We start from the raw sequence: 15,075 nt of genomic DNA on the forward strand, positions 1-15,075 counted from the left end.
GAAAGCTGGTACTTAATTACAAGTAGAAATCTGCGCGATCGATCCTCCAGTTTTTGCCGCGAATAGAGGGCGCGTCCCGTAACGTAACTTAATTTCCGCGTAGCAGCAGAGTCCCCCTCTCTCATCTCATACTCATATCGTGTGTTGCTTGCGTTGTGTTTTTCTCATTCGGCGACGTGTGTGCGAGAGCGAGCAGTTTTTAACGCCGTAGCAGCACACATCGGGCCATTCGAAAATGGCTGCTGTATTGGACGAGGTTGGCAAATCGGCGGAGAAGCTCGTCGACGAGGAGAAGGACGAGATTGTCGACGACGGTGAGGAGGCCGGTGTCGAGGCTTCCAAGAAGAAGAAGAAAAAGAAGAAGAAGAAGAAGGCCGGTGAGTACTATTAATAGTCGACTTTATTCTGCGTGCGATTTCCCGGGATTTTAAGAGCTATCCTATCCTGATATTACGCGCCAGCGATTCCGTTTCCTCTTTGCCAGGTTTTTACAAAAGATTTAGCGCGTTTTGCATCTATTGTTGTATTCTTTCTTTGTGCGATGAGGCGGGTGTCACTTAACCTATATTTTTCGAAGCGCATATTCGACTGCGCTGCTGCTGCTGCTGCTGCTACGTTCTATTATACGGGAGCACGTGTTGTCGATGTTATTCAGGTGTTGCTAGCGATGATTATTTCATGGTAACGTTGCGTATATTACAGGTGCTGGAGAGGCAAGCGCCGATGTTCCCGAAGGCGAAGAGAATAAGCCCAAGGATGGTGCAGCTGCTGAAGGTATTGTTTGTTATTATGTTGAAAATAACTGCTACATTGATTATCCAATTCTTAAGAACAAGAGATACAGCTTCAAAAAAATTCCAGATGATTACTTTGTTTGTTGTTTTGGACTTGAAAAGTCCAGTATTTGTTACATAAAAAAGAGTTAATCAAAATGATTCAAATGATTAATCAACATTTTTTCAGTCCAACAAGCAATGATAATATGTGAAATTACTTGTTAATTATTGCTTGCGGATAAAGATTCATTTTGTGCGTATTTGCAGTGATTGAAGCTGTTTCGTGTTATCTTATACAAAAAGCGTATATATATATATATATATATATATTTCGTTTCTTGAGATTGTACTCTAATTAATGTTTGGGTTTTGTATTTCAAATGCAGCAGACGTGAAGGAGAATGGTGACGAAGTAGCTGCTGAAAATGGTGGCGAGGAAGAGAAAAAGAAGAAGAAGAAGCGCAAAAATAAGGGAAAAGGCGCAAATAAAGATCCGATAGCGTTCCCTGTTGTATCTCTCTATCCTGATGGCAATTTCCCGATTGGGGAAATCATGGATTATCCACCTGCTGCAGGGATTGATGAGAGAAAGGCCAAGGAAAGGTTCAGCAGTGAGGAGGCCAGAGCTCTGGATCGAATGCACAATGATATTTACAACGAGGCACGATTAGCTGCTGAAGCCCACAGGCGTACACGAAAGCATATTCAGAGCTGGGTCAAACCAGGAATGACAATGATTGAAATCTGTAATGAATTGGAGGAAACAGCCAGGAGACTCATTGGAGAAAACGGACTGAAAGCTGGTTTGGCTTTCCCAACTGGTTGCTCGAGGAATCACTGCGCGGCTCATTATACGCCAAATGCTGGAGACACAACGGTCCTCGAGTACGACGACGTGTGCAAGATCGATTTCGGCACACACATCAATGGTCGTATTATTGACTGCGCATTTACTCTAGCATTTAACACAAAATACGATAAACTCATCGAGGCCGTCCGCGATGCCACAAACACTGGTATCAAGGCGGCGGGTATCGACGTCCAACTTTGTGATGTCGGAGCAGCTATTCAGGAAGTCATGGAATCTTATGAGGTGGAGATCGATGGAAAGACTTACCCGGTATGAATAACTGAAATATTTTGAATCATCTTTATTATTCAACTCTTAGAAATTCATTAATAAGTAAACAATTTTATGCAGGTGAAATCCATCAGGAATCTGAATGGTCACTCCATTGCGCCTTATAGAATTCATGCTGGAAAAACTGTGCCAATAGTGAAGGGTGGAGAAGCTACCAGGATGGAAGAGAATGAATTTTATGCAATTGAGACTTTCGGATCGACCGGACGAGGTGTCGTTCACGATGATTATGACTGTTCTCATTATATGAAGACATTTGATGCTGGTTATGTTCCACTGAGGCTGCAAAGCAGCAAGTCTCTTCTCAATACAATCAACAAACACTTCAGTAAGTATTGTTTGGAGTAATAATTGGTGATTGAAACAGAAGAACAAATTATATATTTTTAAATATAATTTTTATTTAACAGACATAGTTTATATATAGATAGTACTTTATCACAATAATTTTTATTTTTACATTTCTTCTACGTTTCTAATATATATATATATATATATATATATATATATATATATATACAAGTAAATATTAAGCGTATGTATATATATATATATATATATATATATATATATATATATATATATATATATATATATATATATATATATATATATATATATATATATATATATATATATATTATATATATATATATATATATATATATATATATATATATATATATATATATATATATATATATATATATATATATATATACACATACGCTTAATATTTACTTTAATCTTTTACATAAATAGATGAATTTTAAAGAGTGAACACTTGTTTTGATTGGTTTTCATTCAATACATAATATTTCATCATAATATCATAATGTTGATTAAATTTCTTTTATACTTATTGTCTTAACTAATTTTTTTTTAGGTACCCTTGCGTTCTGCAAACGTTGGTTGGATCGTGTTGGTTGCACCAAGTATCAGATGGCTCTGAAAGATCTATGTGATAAGGGTGCTGTGGAAGCTTATCCCCCACTGGTCGACGTAAAAGGATCTTACACTGCTCAGTTTGAGCACACGATCGTTTTGCGACCTACGTGCAAGGAAGTAATTTCACGAGGAGACGATTATTAAACACAAGTCTTTCAAATACAATTATCAACTTGATTGCCAAAGGCACTTTTAACGGTTGTCTATACACTATTCAAATGAGCTTCATAATAAAAAAAGAATTCAAGAAAAATTTTATTGCGATGTATAGTTGTTTATAAAGCAAACAGTGTCAGCGGGAAATCTGACTACAGTGCTCGGCGTTACATAGGACGTCGATAAAATATAAATTTAGCACTTGAAACGGCTTTGCTCGTGACATTGAAGTTGATAATTCGACTTGTTTGTATTTCAGCGTAATTAAGAGTTTTGTCACTGTTTTTTTCCTTTTGTAAGTATGTACACATACTGCGTATATACGTAAAGACATATATTCTGTATTATTCTTGCGTGTGAATTGATTTTGTTTCTCTCCTGACGTCTATTCGTTTTCTTGTGAGAACATGAGGACGGGAAAAATAATACTTAAGTCCAATAAAATAATTTCATTTTTTATTTGAATTTTTGACAATAATAATCATTTCTTCTCTCTCTAATTCTCGTTTATCATCTATATAATACCATTAGTCGTTATCGTAGATCATCGCTATTTGTAATATCGTAGAAAAACAAAAGAAACAGCAGTGTTCAATAATATACTTTTGTTCGATCTGTTTGGCTTGTTAGAATCTGTCAATACTCTTATAAATTAACCCCGGATTTTAAATTCTACGAACTGCAGAGACATAACCGGCCTAGTCGTTATAGCTAGCAATAACGCTTTAAAGAAATATAGTACAAGTAAGGCCTTATATAGTCGAAGAAGACTAAAGATTCCAGCAGCTGTCATCGTTTTTCGCAACAAACATTGAAGCTTGTTGACTCTGTCTCGGAGCTGGTCCCAAATTCCAAATAGTTCACTTCCGATTTCATTATACTCGCCCCTTCGTTTTTTCGTCAACGCGCGTGTCATCTCGTTGTTCGTCAATCATCGACACAGGAGACGCTACATGCTTGTTAGTTCTTCCGAAATCCAATGCAATGTACGTACAAGTGCGGATAGTGTATAAATATAATATAATGTGAGGTAAGGGTAAAGGGCTTACGCAACGATTTTCACTCCGTATCTTTTTGCCTTTGAGTTATTTACACAGTCACGCTGTCCTCGTCAATGTCGTCGTCGTATAGCGCAGAAAAGAAACTTATAAGAATCTTCAATGTATAGTAATTAATATACTTATTTTTTCTCTGCGTGTGTGTGTGTTTGTGTAATTTTCTTCTGTGAAAAGCCGCGATTCGTCGTTAGCGCTTTTTTCCGCAAAATAAGGTTGATTATCTTCAGGTGTGCTCGAGCATCTGCGCTTCACTGGGAGTCCGTGCGTGACCGCAATTTCGCCCTCGCGGTCGCTAGAGGATTAAGCGGCTCCGTTGGCTGAGGTTGTTGCTGCGAATCAGAGACAAATTGGTACACGTTAGGCACGATTGATTTATTGTCGAATCGAGTGTTATCATTTTCGCTATTCATATCGCTCATAATGTTGAAAATTTTTTTTTGAAATGGCATTATATTATCCTCAATGACATCATTCGTAAACTGAAAAGTTAGGAATGCTCGTTGCAATACTGCGGGCCTTTGAATGACTATAATTACAGCTTGTATAATAAGGTGATTATAACGTACCGATAGCTGTATGTGTTTGGCTCTTTGCTCGATGGCTCGTTGCAAGGCTGTTCGTGGATCATTTTTGTATGACTCTTCCTGATTTCGCTCGGCTTCCTTGCGGGAAACCATCGTTCTGTGTCTCTCCAATGCTCGCTGGAGTTCGCTCTTTTGGTTGAGGACGTTTTTTCCTCTGTAAAGTAGACGAGATTGTCATACAATTGCAGAGATCATCGCATTTATAGATTCAAGCGAAACTTACATTTTTTGGTTGAATAGCAGTTCCCTGTGGAGATCCTTATGGCTAGTCGAAGTTAAACACGGATTGTATGGCTTTCGGGGCAGAATCAGGCCATCTGGACCCATGTGTGGCGCAGGTGGCGGAGGAGGCGGTACACTCAGAACTGGTGCCATTATGTCTTTTCCTGTAAAGGAGAAATACCTTATATAAGTCGTGAATAAGTTAATAAGAATAAGTTTTCGTGTAATTCTTAAGGCGGGTTATATTCAAAAAGTTCTTTTAAACTAATCATTTTAAGGTATCGCATATTTCAGTTTTCATAGGCCACACACTTTTTCATAATATTTATAAAAGCGTTGACACGTGAGAGCGACTTCTTTTCTGAAAATTCGCGACATTTTGAAAGAACGCAGAATGTAGTGCAGTAGCACAATGGAACATGACGCTTGACCCGCTAAATCGCACTACCCGCGGCTCTTCTCTGTGCACCGCGCATATAGTCGAAAAAATCAATTACTCTGCGGTAGTATTATTTATATATAGTAGTGTAATCGATACAGCAAAACGTTGGTAACCGCGGAAGCAATAAACAAATCTCCAACATCACACACTCGATTGTTTATTTTCGCATCCGCACAGATCGTATAAAAACAGCGCACTGAAATCCGACCTAATTTCATCATAACGAATCGATATAAGCGCGCGCGTCGCAAAAAAATTTCATCGGGAAATTTCCGCGGAAATTATCCGCACCATTTAACATTCGCGCGCGAGCCACTTTTCATTCGTCTCACGTCGTATAATTAAAAAAGGCCTCGAGATCTCTTTTGGAGATATAAATATTGCAAATTAAAAAAATAAATAAATATTAATCGGAGGACCTTCCAAAAAGGCGATCCTGTCTCGGACCGTAGTCCCTTCGTCGTCCACCTCGTCGGACATATCGCGGCACTACTATCAGACTGTCTGTCGGCGTCGTTTCTTCGGTCTCTTGTCTATGCCAAACTGCAGCGGCGCATGTATGTACGTACATATGTACGTCGTGCTATATACCTTTGACGTAAGGCTTCGCCGGCTAATCGGATACATGGAAGTGCGAGATACACATGTGCGCCAAGGTGAGGCGAAATGAGGTAACCGCGTATCCCCTACATCGGATTATTCTTCTTTTTTTTCTCTTCTTAGACAGTTTGCGCTCATTAATTCGCGCTCGATGAAACCGGACGTGCTTATCATTTACCCCTTTTGTACATCGAGTGCAGTTACTCGGTTTTTGTTTCCGCTAGACGGGTCATCGAGAGACGCTTAATTAAATTTTGCTATTTATTTGACGTATATGCATACATAGCTTTAAGGCAATTATTGCATTTTTCGAGGTGAGATTTATATAGGTGTAATGAGAAGAGCTTGCAGATTTAGCGCGATAGTGCGGAATGTGCTTTAATTATAGAGATATATTTTTCACACAAGGTCTACGGTAGTTAACAGGTGCTGACCTAATTATTCACTGAAAGTGTGTACATTATGACGTCGTTAATTCACGTGCAGAGATTTAAGGTCAACTGCATGGCATTGCGTTGAAATTCAGATTCCACTGTACAGCGCCGCTGATTATCACCGTCTAATTAATTTTGTTTTTATATACACGACTTATTTACAACATTTTTGAATTTATTATTGGATACCGCGGTGGAATATTATAATTTTCAGATATAGAACGTACGATTAAATTAGGCTTCGGAATATGTTATTACGTTATACGATAGCTTGGAATTGGATTACTTTTATTAATTGGAATATGCATTTAGAAAATTAAATTTGATTGATATGCGAGGCATTTGCGCTGCTTTCAAAATAAAGTTATATTCGATATAGATATAGTGTTTTATTACGGACGCGTATAAGAAGTTCGGTCGAAGAAAAATATCGCAAAGTAAACACAAGATATGTAACAGTAGGTCAGCGGCTCGTACCAAATTTTATAATGCCCCAAGAGAGGTTTCTCTCGCTAGTAGAAATTTGATTCCAAGTATACGAGCCTAGAAAGTGCCTAAAATATACAAGTTTCTGGTTATCCAGCTACCCGGCACAAGTCCGTTACAAAACGCAAACCATATAATTATTTCGTTTGTTGCGATTACGATTGCTCCGATGCTCTGCTACTGATTATTTTCTAGATGCATCAGTATAATCGCACTATAATTCAACTATTTTCTTCACGCTTTTTTTTTCCTCGGGAACGACGTTCCCAATGTGCAAAATTCTTAGTTTCTCAAATAACCGTCGCTCCGTGGACTAACTCACAGTTCCAAATTCAGTCCATATCTACCAGCCATAATCCAATCTAATGAATCCCGACATCGTTAAACCAGCAACTACATCATCTCTCGCAAGCACACGCATACCTACACCGGTATAAATCGAATCCTCTCAGACGTACCTCCTCGAATATAGCCGCGCAAGAACAAAAACATCAGCCAAGAAAACGACATCGGCGCTCACGTTCCATAAGCGTCTTATATCCTATACCGTGCGCCATTAGAAAGGAGTATATCTTCCTTGGATATACACTCGATGATCACGGGCTCTCGAGCACTTTCTTGGCGGGCAATAAAAACCGTGCGGACCCATCGATTTCGCGCACAATGCGACGTGTATATGTATACACACGATTGAGACGGCGACTTTCTGATTTGCTTTTTATGCGATCCATACCGAGATGTTTCATTCGACGTTTTTTGGAGTAGATCGTCATGCTGAATGAGACGAAGCTCTTTTTTCATCATCAGCGACGATGATGAAGAGGAGTGTACGTATAGAGTATAAATCATGTTTATTGTTTTTTACACGGACAGTTGATTGAGCAGTCGTCGGAGTAGAGTTGTAAATTTCGCGAGTACGAATGTGACTGGTGTTTTAATTGCGTATACGATGATAAAATAAAATTGAACTTTAATTAATAGCCGCATCATCAGAGCAGTACCGAACGCGTCATTTCCCCTACCGATTTATGGATATCCATCGTTATACGCACTTGCACATATACGGCGTCTACTATTTCCTCATACAATATCTAAAGTCTATAATTTCAAAGAAGTCGTACAGTACAATCTGAAATCTTTATTTATGACAAGAGGACGACAATTTAAATTTTACTTTCACCGGGAGTCAGGAAATCACGATTTACCGCTTTTATCAAACGACCAGAACAATGTGGTTAGAGGAAACGTGTTTATTTTAGTTTTACTTTTCTCTCTGTAAACCGTGTACACAGGCGCTATTTATGAAGTTTTTGCTCCCGAATCGCGTGGAAATCGGTTTCTCCCGCTAGCTTCGATTATGCGAAGCGAGTCGCACGAGGCTTTTCGGAAATCCTCTGAATTATTACGACGATCATTACCGATTTCCAACGCGCATGTATGTTTGTATAGTTTTCTCCTAAAATTATAATCAAGCAATACAAAATGTCAACCGATTGAGATTTATCTCCCCATTACACGTACTATATACCCAAAGCGCAGAGTCATTATACACACACGCACTATATATACAGCTCCCAAGAAAGGTTTCAATCAAACGGCGACTAATTTTTCCCGCTCAGCATATAGCGGCGATTTTTGCAAAATCGCTTTCACCACTGCGCATTACGCGATCAAATTAAATTTCATTATATATTACGCGCGCTTAATAGCCCGTTTAAAAAATTTTAATTACTCTCTCACACACACACACACACAGTCTCCGCCGCTCAATTAACACGTCGCTCTCGCGCGCGCGAGCGAGAGCTGCACATATAGCACACGTGTGTGCACGTAAACGCGGGAGAGAGAGAGAGAGAGAGAGAGAGAGAGAGAGAGAGAGAGAGAGAGAGAGAGAGAGAGAGAGAGAGAGAGAGAGAGACGAAAGTCGTCACCATAAGGAAATTGCGGATACATTTGCATGTCGCCGCTTTCACTCTCCCGCGCGATTAGTCGCCGGTGCAGTGTATCGCCTGTGTGCATGTATCAGGTGCCCGTGTATGTGCATATTGCGAAACAATGCACGCGCGACGTTGTTGCGTGGCGCGAGAATTTTTTTTCCTCTCGTGCGAAAACCGACACCGATCGAAGAACCACAAGAGGTTATTACGAGATCGCGATAGGCGAGATTGCTAATGGGATGGATGTGTACGCGCGTGTAATTATGGCTTTTCGGCGCCTTTCCCCCGATGCAGATGCTGGTGATGGAGAGATTGTAATGAGGCTATGCGCGGATAGTTTTCTTTGTTTGGAGAGGCTTTTCCGCTCTTGCGCCGAGGCTTTCCCGAGAGCTGGGGATTCGGTATTTGATAAAGCGGCGGGTGTCGAGATTCGATTATTGATAAGGATTTTTAATGTAATTAATGGTGTTATTGTTTTTGAGGGGAAATAACGTTTGGTAGAGGATGACACGACGTGAAACTGTGAATTAACTTTTACGTGAGTTCAGCCGTAAAAGATGAAGTTTAAGGTCGTTAAATCTGCTTACGTTGGATATGATAAAAAAAAATTCATCTTTTGTTTCTCACGCATCGCGCACAAAGGACACACAAATATTGACGCTACAATTATAGTTGGCGCGATAATGTTTTATTGTACTATATCCGAACCGCGTGCCTGAGATAATGGAATCTCAGTAAACCTCATCTTCCATTGTAAAACTCGGAGCGAGCGACAGCGCGATTACTCGTATTTATAACCGTTTCAACGTCATAAGTGTGGACTGTGCTTTTTGTACTTCAAAAATTTACCACAATATTTTTTAGTACGATCGGGTACTTATATACGAATAGAAATGATCGCGAGACTTACATCACAGCCATAGTCTCGCATTACAATCGAATTATATCCAGCTCGAATCACGATAAACCACGCACGAAACCACGATCTTGTGTAAAAAGCCCCGTGTCGCTATCATTTCTCAATCCATCGGAGGAAAAAAAATCGAAAGCAAAAATTCATTTCGTCGAAACTCGCGCGCGACACATCCTCGCGCGCGCATTGGTTCGATTGGTCGCATCGAAGCACGTAATTGCTCAATTACGCGTCAAGGCTCGCCTTGCGTATTATGGTATAGAAGCGGAGCATCGGATCAAAGGAAAATTGCACACGTCGCCTATACTGCACGCACCGCACGGCTATGCCCGCGCGGAAAAAGGTGAAAAAAAATCATCGGCAACCGAATCGCGAAGCAATCACACGGATGACTGCGCAACGAATTTCATATACTTCCGTTCCGGCTATTCCTTATATGCGCGCGATTTTCTCGCCGCGCAAGTGTCGTTATATCGTGCGTAGCCTCGGGGTGCAGAGAACGTTCCTCCGAGGAATGATGCGGCGAGTAGCGTTACTTCTTCTTTTTTTCGGTGCAGCTGGCGACGTTGAGTCGACGCGGTTATGAAACGTTTTTTTCGTTCTTATTAAAGCTTCGTTTATTTATTCGAAAATCCGGAAACGCAATAAACTCGGGAGCACGCGTTGCTATATACTTCCAGAATAAATAAACGCGCGAATCAGGTTTTGCAAGTTCTCAGCGCGTATTACGCATCGCATCCGTGAGGGGTCGAAGAAATTACCCTCCGAAGGCCCTTCCAGCAGCATCAACGCGAAGAGAGAGACCGGGTTAACGACCGGACGAGCTGTAGCACCTGCCGACGCAGTTCTTTTTTTTCGCTTTCTCCGAGCGCGATCAGCGAGAGAGGCCTTGTCTTGGAAGAGAAGGCCGACGCAGCGCGTCTTTTTGTCTTTGTGTTATAGAGGTGCAGCATCTTCACCGAAGCCGCGGCTGTTTGGAGGAGGTTTTTGCGCGGTATAAGCTTGGCTTGATCGGTTCGACGGTGCAGCTGGGAAGTGCTCGATGAGATTACTTTATTGGCTGTTACATGAGATCGGAGATTGAGATAACGAAATTGAATAAGGCGAGGATCAGTTTTATGGATTTTACGACGAGTCAGTTCGAGCTTATAAGGAACACTCGATAATTCGATTCGACAGACGATAGTACATGCAAAGTATCAATAAATCAATCACCTATGCTCCCATTAATCCATTTAACTCTCACACGCACGAAAAATAATGACAATACAAATTCTCAAATCCCATCAATTTCCCAGCAGCTAGCGCTTCTCGTCGTCGTCGTCGTCGTCGTCGGCGGCGGCAAGATCAACGACCCGACGATTTCAATCAGCCGCTCGCAGTCTACTCTCTTGCTCTCCATACCTATCTCTCTCTCTCTCTCTCTCTCTCTCTCTCTCTCTCTCTCTCTCTCTCTCTATCCCGGCTGTGCGGATGAGCCGGTCGATTCTCGCTAGTTATACCCAGGAACTATAGGACGACGACTTCATCGATGCGATCGTTAGGCCGCTTAATTAAGGAACGAACGAATAAGGAGCTGATCGATGCAATTTCGCTAGAGACTTTCGTTGCCGCTGCCGCTCTGTACCGCGGAGAGAAAGAAAAGAAGATCCGAGCGATTTGCTTTTACGAGCTGAAAGTGAAATTTCCGAAGCGGCCTCTCACCGCGCTGTGGTGCGCAGCCTCGTCGCGCGGCTTGTTACGAAATTAAAAACAGACCACTCGAGCTCGAAGATCAAGGTGCGAATGTAAGTACACGTTCGTGTTTGTCGAGGATGAGCTTTTCGCGTTTTATGAAAGTTTGAGTGAGGGGAAACTCGTTGTTCTTTCTCGAGTAGGCTAATTTTATACTTTTTTTTCGGGATGTGTCTACACAGCGTTATCTAAGACTCGCATTCTTGCGCGCTTTCACTCGCGAGGCTTATCAGGCTTCGATGAAGTAATAATTCAACGTTCGGACGCGCGTCACGTAGGTAAACCTGTGACTGCGAGCTGAGCGCACGTGTAATGGAGAAATATTTTCCTCGATCCGGAGGCATCGTTAGCATCTCTCCGCGTCTACTCGAGAGTTACGACACGGGAGAGCTATATATATATATATATATATATATATATATATATATATACTTCTGAGAGTCTCTCTATTTAATCCATATCAGCCGTAACTCAACGAGTGTACACATACACTTTCCTTTTTTTTTCCCAAGCACAAACGCAAAAGTCATCTCTCGATTGTCGGAATTTCTTCGGGAATATTTTTCCCTATTCTCGGATACTTTCTCTTTAGGCTTATAAGCCGCATACGTACCCGTCGCATTATTCCACGGCTCTATGATTGACAAGTTTACGATTTTACACCGGCGCGCGACTCCAGCGATGCGTAAATCTTAACGACAATCATTTTTAATGGGCCAGAGGAAACGCGCTCTGCGCAGTAAAGTATTATCGCGGCGAATGAAAGCGGATTTGAAAAATCCCTCGCAACTTTACGGCTATATTTGCTCACCTTGAGATACCGATATTCGGCTGTTGCAGTTGTATGAGCGACTCTAGCAGTAGGTCTATTATAAGATAGTTCTGGCACAGGTATAGCAGCAAACCTTTATGGTGCGCTTATATAGTGATGAGGAAAATCAGAAAGTGTCAGTAGAAGAACAGGACGCAATAATTGAATTGCTATAGGGACGGCGAAAAAAATGAGATGCAGCACGAATACTGCGATCCTGCAACGAAGACGTGGTTACAGTCTTTGCTCAGATGGCACACCTCTATATCTAGATTCTAGACTCGTTGCGCCGATAGTGATGAGGGAAACTGGAAAGTGCCTATGCGCCACCTATCTTTCACTACTAGATACTGTATGAGGGAACAGACCAGTCCAAAACTCATTTGCTTTGCGGCTGTACATACTTTTCGGCGTATACTAGCGCTGATTTCACATGCGTTTTTGAATAATAAATTCATCATCCACTAAACTGCACAACTGCTGCACAATGGACGATTGTCATCGCATTCGAATCCAGCCCTCCCCTCTACAATATCTCTATATCAGCCGTAAAATCGGCATAAATTAACCGAACCCCTCTGCGCTGCGTCGCGTTCTTATCACATTCAAAACACAAAAAAGACCACACGGTACAGAGGAAGGCGAGCGTAACACGTATATACATAGCCAGCAACGTGCCCGTGAGAAAGAGGTCGAATTTCGAGAGAAGGGGTTGATCTCGGACATTGTGCGTCGTCGTGGTCGTCGGTCCCTCGTCAATTGACGACGGAATTGGGAATTGTACGATGAAGAGCGCATCTCGTCCATGTACAGCGAAAACGATTGCCATCGGACAGGAGGGTCTTTTATCCGCGCGTGGGGTCGCCACCCTCTAATTTCAATGCTGATGATGATTTCGTGCATTCGTTATACGATGAGATTTATACATGGACGTTGTCGCTGCTTTGCATATAGTTCGTTTTTATTTAGCGCATAGGCCATATAAGAAAACGCTTTTATTTATATCGCGGAAAAAAGTTAATTTGGGTCAGCTCGCGCTATAAATTATGTATCCAGAGCCGGGAGCCTGCAGCTTTGAAATGCAATTTAGCTTCAAATTGGACGTTAAAAATTTTAAGTACAGCTTTTTGTTTGTATACTGCACGGTAAGTACGAAACTCTTCGAAAGTTTAAAAAAACAAACTATTCAACGACGAAATCATAAACTACGCTACACTGCCGTCACGCGCTTATAGAAACGTTGCGTTATTGACATTCACAAGAAGCCTTCACTGTCGTAGATCACATTCGCGAGGAACTATAAACTCTCCAGAGACGCGCACACACATCATCGTCGTCGTCGTCGTTGAAAGAGTGTATAGTGACTCACCGTTATTCGGACCGTCGCACTCGTCGCTCTCGCAGCTCCTGGATGCGCCGTTCGTGATCACCTAAAAGAAGAAGAAACATCACTCGATTATTCAAGCGCTTCTCGTGTGTTACAACCAAGAGACATATTATAGAGTCGAGTGTCAAGGCCCTGACGCCACACTATTTATACTGTCGTTCCTCTCGTTACCCACGAGAAATATGAAATTTCATTCAATTAAAGTAACGCACACAGAGATGCCGTCCAATTTTCGGAAATGGCCCGCGTTAAGTGCCCTTATGTTCGGCGCCGCGGCGCGGGCGCTCAATTGTATGTCAGCTGTGTAATTGCCGCGAATGACACGAGGAATAAGGAAAATACACCGCTCTTGCGAGAGGCGCTTAGTTGGCACTTCTTTTTTAAATATACGTTTATGTGTGTATATCTGATGCATCTGTTGCTGCGAGCGTGCGTAACTGATGGTTAATTAGATGCTGCGGGTTAATTTATACATTTTATCGCGAGCGCAATAAAGTCGCGACGCTTTATTGTTCGTAAATCTCAATTGTCATATTTATACGAAAATCAAATTTATAAAACACAGCGTTAAATTGTTGATGTAAGGGGAATGATTCTCACACAGCTAGTCCGCTACATAAGCGTATACTTATATAAAAACGTTGGTGGTCCGCAAGGTGCACACAACGGCCCGAGTGCAATCTTCTCTCCCCTCGAAACTTTCGTTAGCGGAGAGAGAGAATCGTAAAACTCGCGGTATATTTTTTTCTCTTCCTCGAAAGCAGCGCTCGCTGTTACATTTACTGCGAGAGTCGTCACCGATGATTTCACCGAGAGAGAGAGAGAGAGAGAGAGAGAGAGAGAGAGAGAGAGAGAGAGAGATATTCTCGCTATCGTTGAAATTTGACAGTTTTCTCTTTTTTTTAAATTTTATTTTGCGATGAAGTTTAGGCGTTTTTGAGCTTACTGAGCAGTTTGTAAACGTTACGTATTTTCAAAATTATTCATTCTTCAGTTATGAACGTATCGCTGACTTTTGAAAAGAGCAAAAATGACAACTAAGTAAACGCTCGATAAGGACTATCTAGTGCCGCGCTGATAAGAGAAGTAAGTGTGTCTGTGATAACGCTCTCGCGTGTACACATTTTTAAAGGCTGTTATATTGTTTGCTTACTTTTCTAGCACTTGAACTCATTATAGTACGTATTATCGTCTTATAACTGATTGATAAATTACTCTTCGACTGCTGCTGCAGCTTGACATTTTTATCGCTTCACTCAAAGCTGCAAGAAAACGCGACTGACAAGTCCGTCTCTATACGTATACACCTTGTAATTCACGTCCCGCTCGAATGCAAACTTATCGATTGCGCAACAAGCCGCAATCATTAAGGCTTTTTGAGTACGCCGCGAGCGTAATGGAGAGAAGGCGCTTTTTTTCATCGGCACTTGTTATCGATGGCAGTAT

The 15,075-nt window shown here is 41.4% G+C and overlaps 2 protein-coding genes across 4 annotated transcripts in view; one reads left to right on the plus strand and one right to left on the minus strand.

The window, feature by feature from the left end:
* The first annotated feature begins 3 nt into the window (after positions 1–3).
* LOC100117535 (methionine aminopeptidase 2) lies at positions 4–3,486 on the plus strand. 2 transcript variants are annotated; one of them, XM_001600706.5, is made up of 5 exons: positions 4–377; positions 703–774; positions 1,163–1,896; positions 1,978–2,245; positions 2,804–3,486. In XM_001600706.5, the coding sequence occupies exons 1-5, from the start codon at positions 236–238 to the stop codon at positions 3,007–3,009; spliced, it is 1,422 nt and encodes a 473-aa protein (XP_001600756.1). In that variant the 5' UTR covers positions 4–235; the 3' UTR covers positions 3,010–3,486. The 2 variants fall into 2 exon arrangements, with proteins under 2 accessions (XP_001600756.1, XP_008212216.1); XM_008213994.3 differs by having other exon boundaries at positions 1,166–1,896.
* Positions 3,260–15,075, minus strand: part of LOC100118859 — a 36,088-nt gene continuing 24,272 nt past the window's right edge. Inside the window, exons 4-7 of one of the 2 annotated variants that reach the window (XM_016988854.3) lie at positions 13,612–13,672; positions 4,887–5,049; positions 4,646–4,817; positions 3,260–4,408 (exon numbers count right to left, since the gene is read on the minus strand). In XM_016988854.3, coding sequence (XP_016844343.1) covers positions 4,328–4,408; positions 4,646–4,817; positions 4,887–5,049; positions 13,612–13,672 — 477 coding nt within the window. In that variant the 3' untranslated portion in view covers positions 3,260–4,327. The remainder of the gene's footprint in view (positions 4,409–4,645; positions 4,818–4,886; positions 5,050–13,611; positions 13,673–15,075) is intronic. The other variant, XM_008213997.4, reaches the window with a different exon arrangement.

This window comes from Nasonia vitripennis, chromosome 1, assembly GCF_009193385.2.
Source record: "Nasonia vitripennis strain AsymCx chromosome 1, Nvit_psr_1.1, whole genome shotgun sequence".
NCBI classification, from domain to species: domain Eukaryota; kingdom Metazoa; phylum Arthropoda; class Insecta; order Hymenoptera; family Pteromalidae; genus Nasonia; species Nasonia vitripennis.

Excerpts from the sequence above, each read along its gene's own strand:
- LOC100117535 (XM_001600706.5), top strand. The coding sequence starts at position 236 with ATGGCTGCTGTATTGGACGAGGTTGGCAAATCGGCGGAGAAGCTCGTC. Across the intron at positions 775-1,162 it reads GGATGGTGCAGCTGCTGAAG|CAGACGTGAAGGAGAATGGT; the intron begins GTATTGTTTGTT and ends TTTCAAATGCAG. Across the intron at positions 2,246-2,803 it reads TACAATCAACAAACACTTCA|GTACCCTTGCGTTCTGCAAA; the intron begins GTAAGTATTGTT and ends ATTTTTTTTTAG.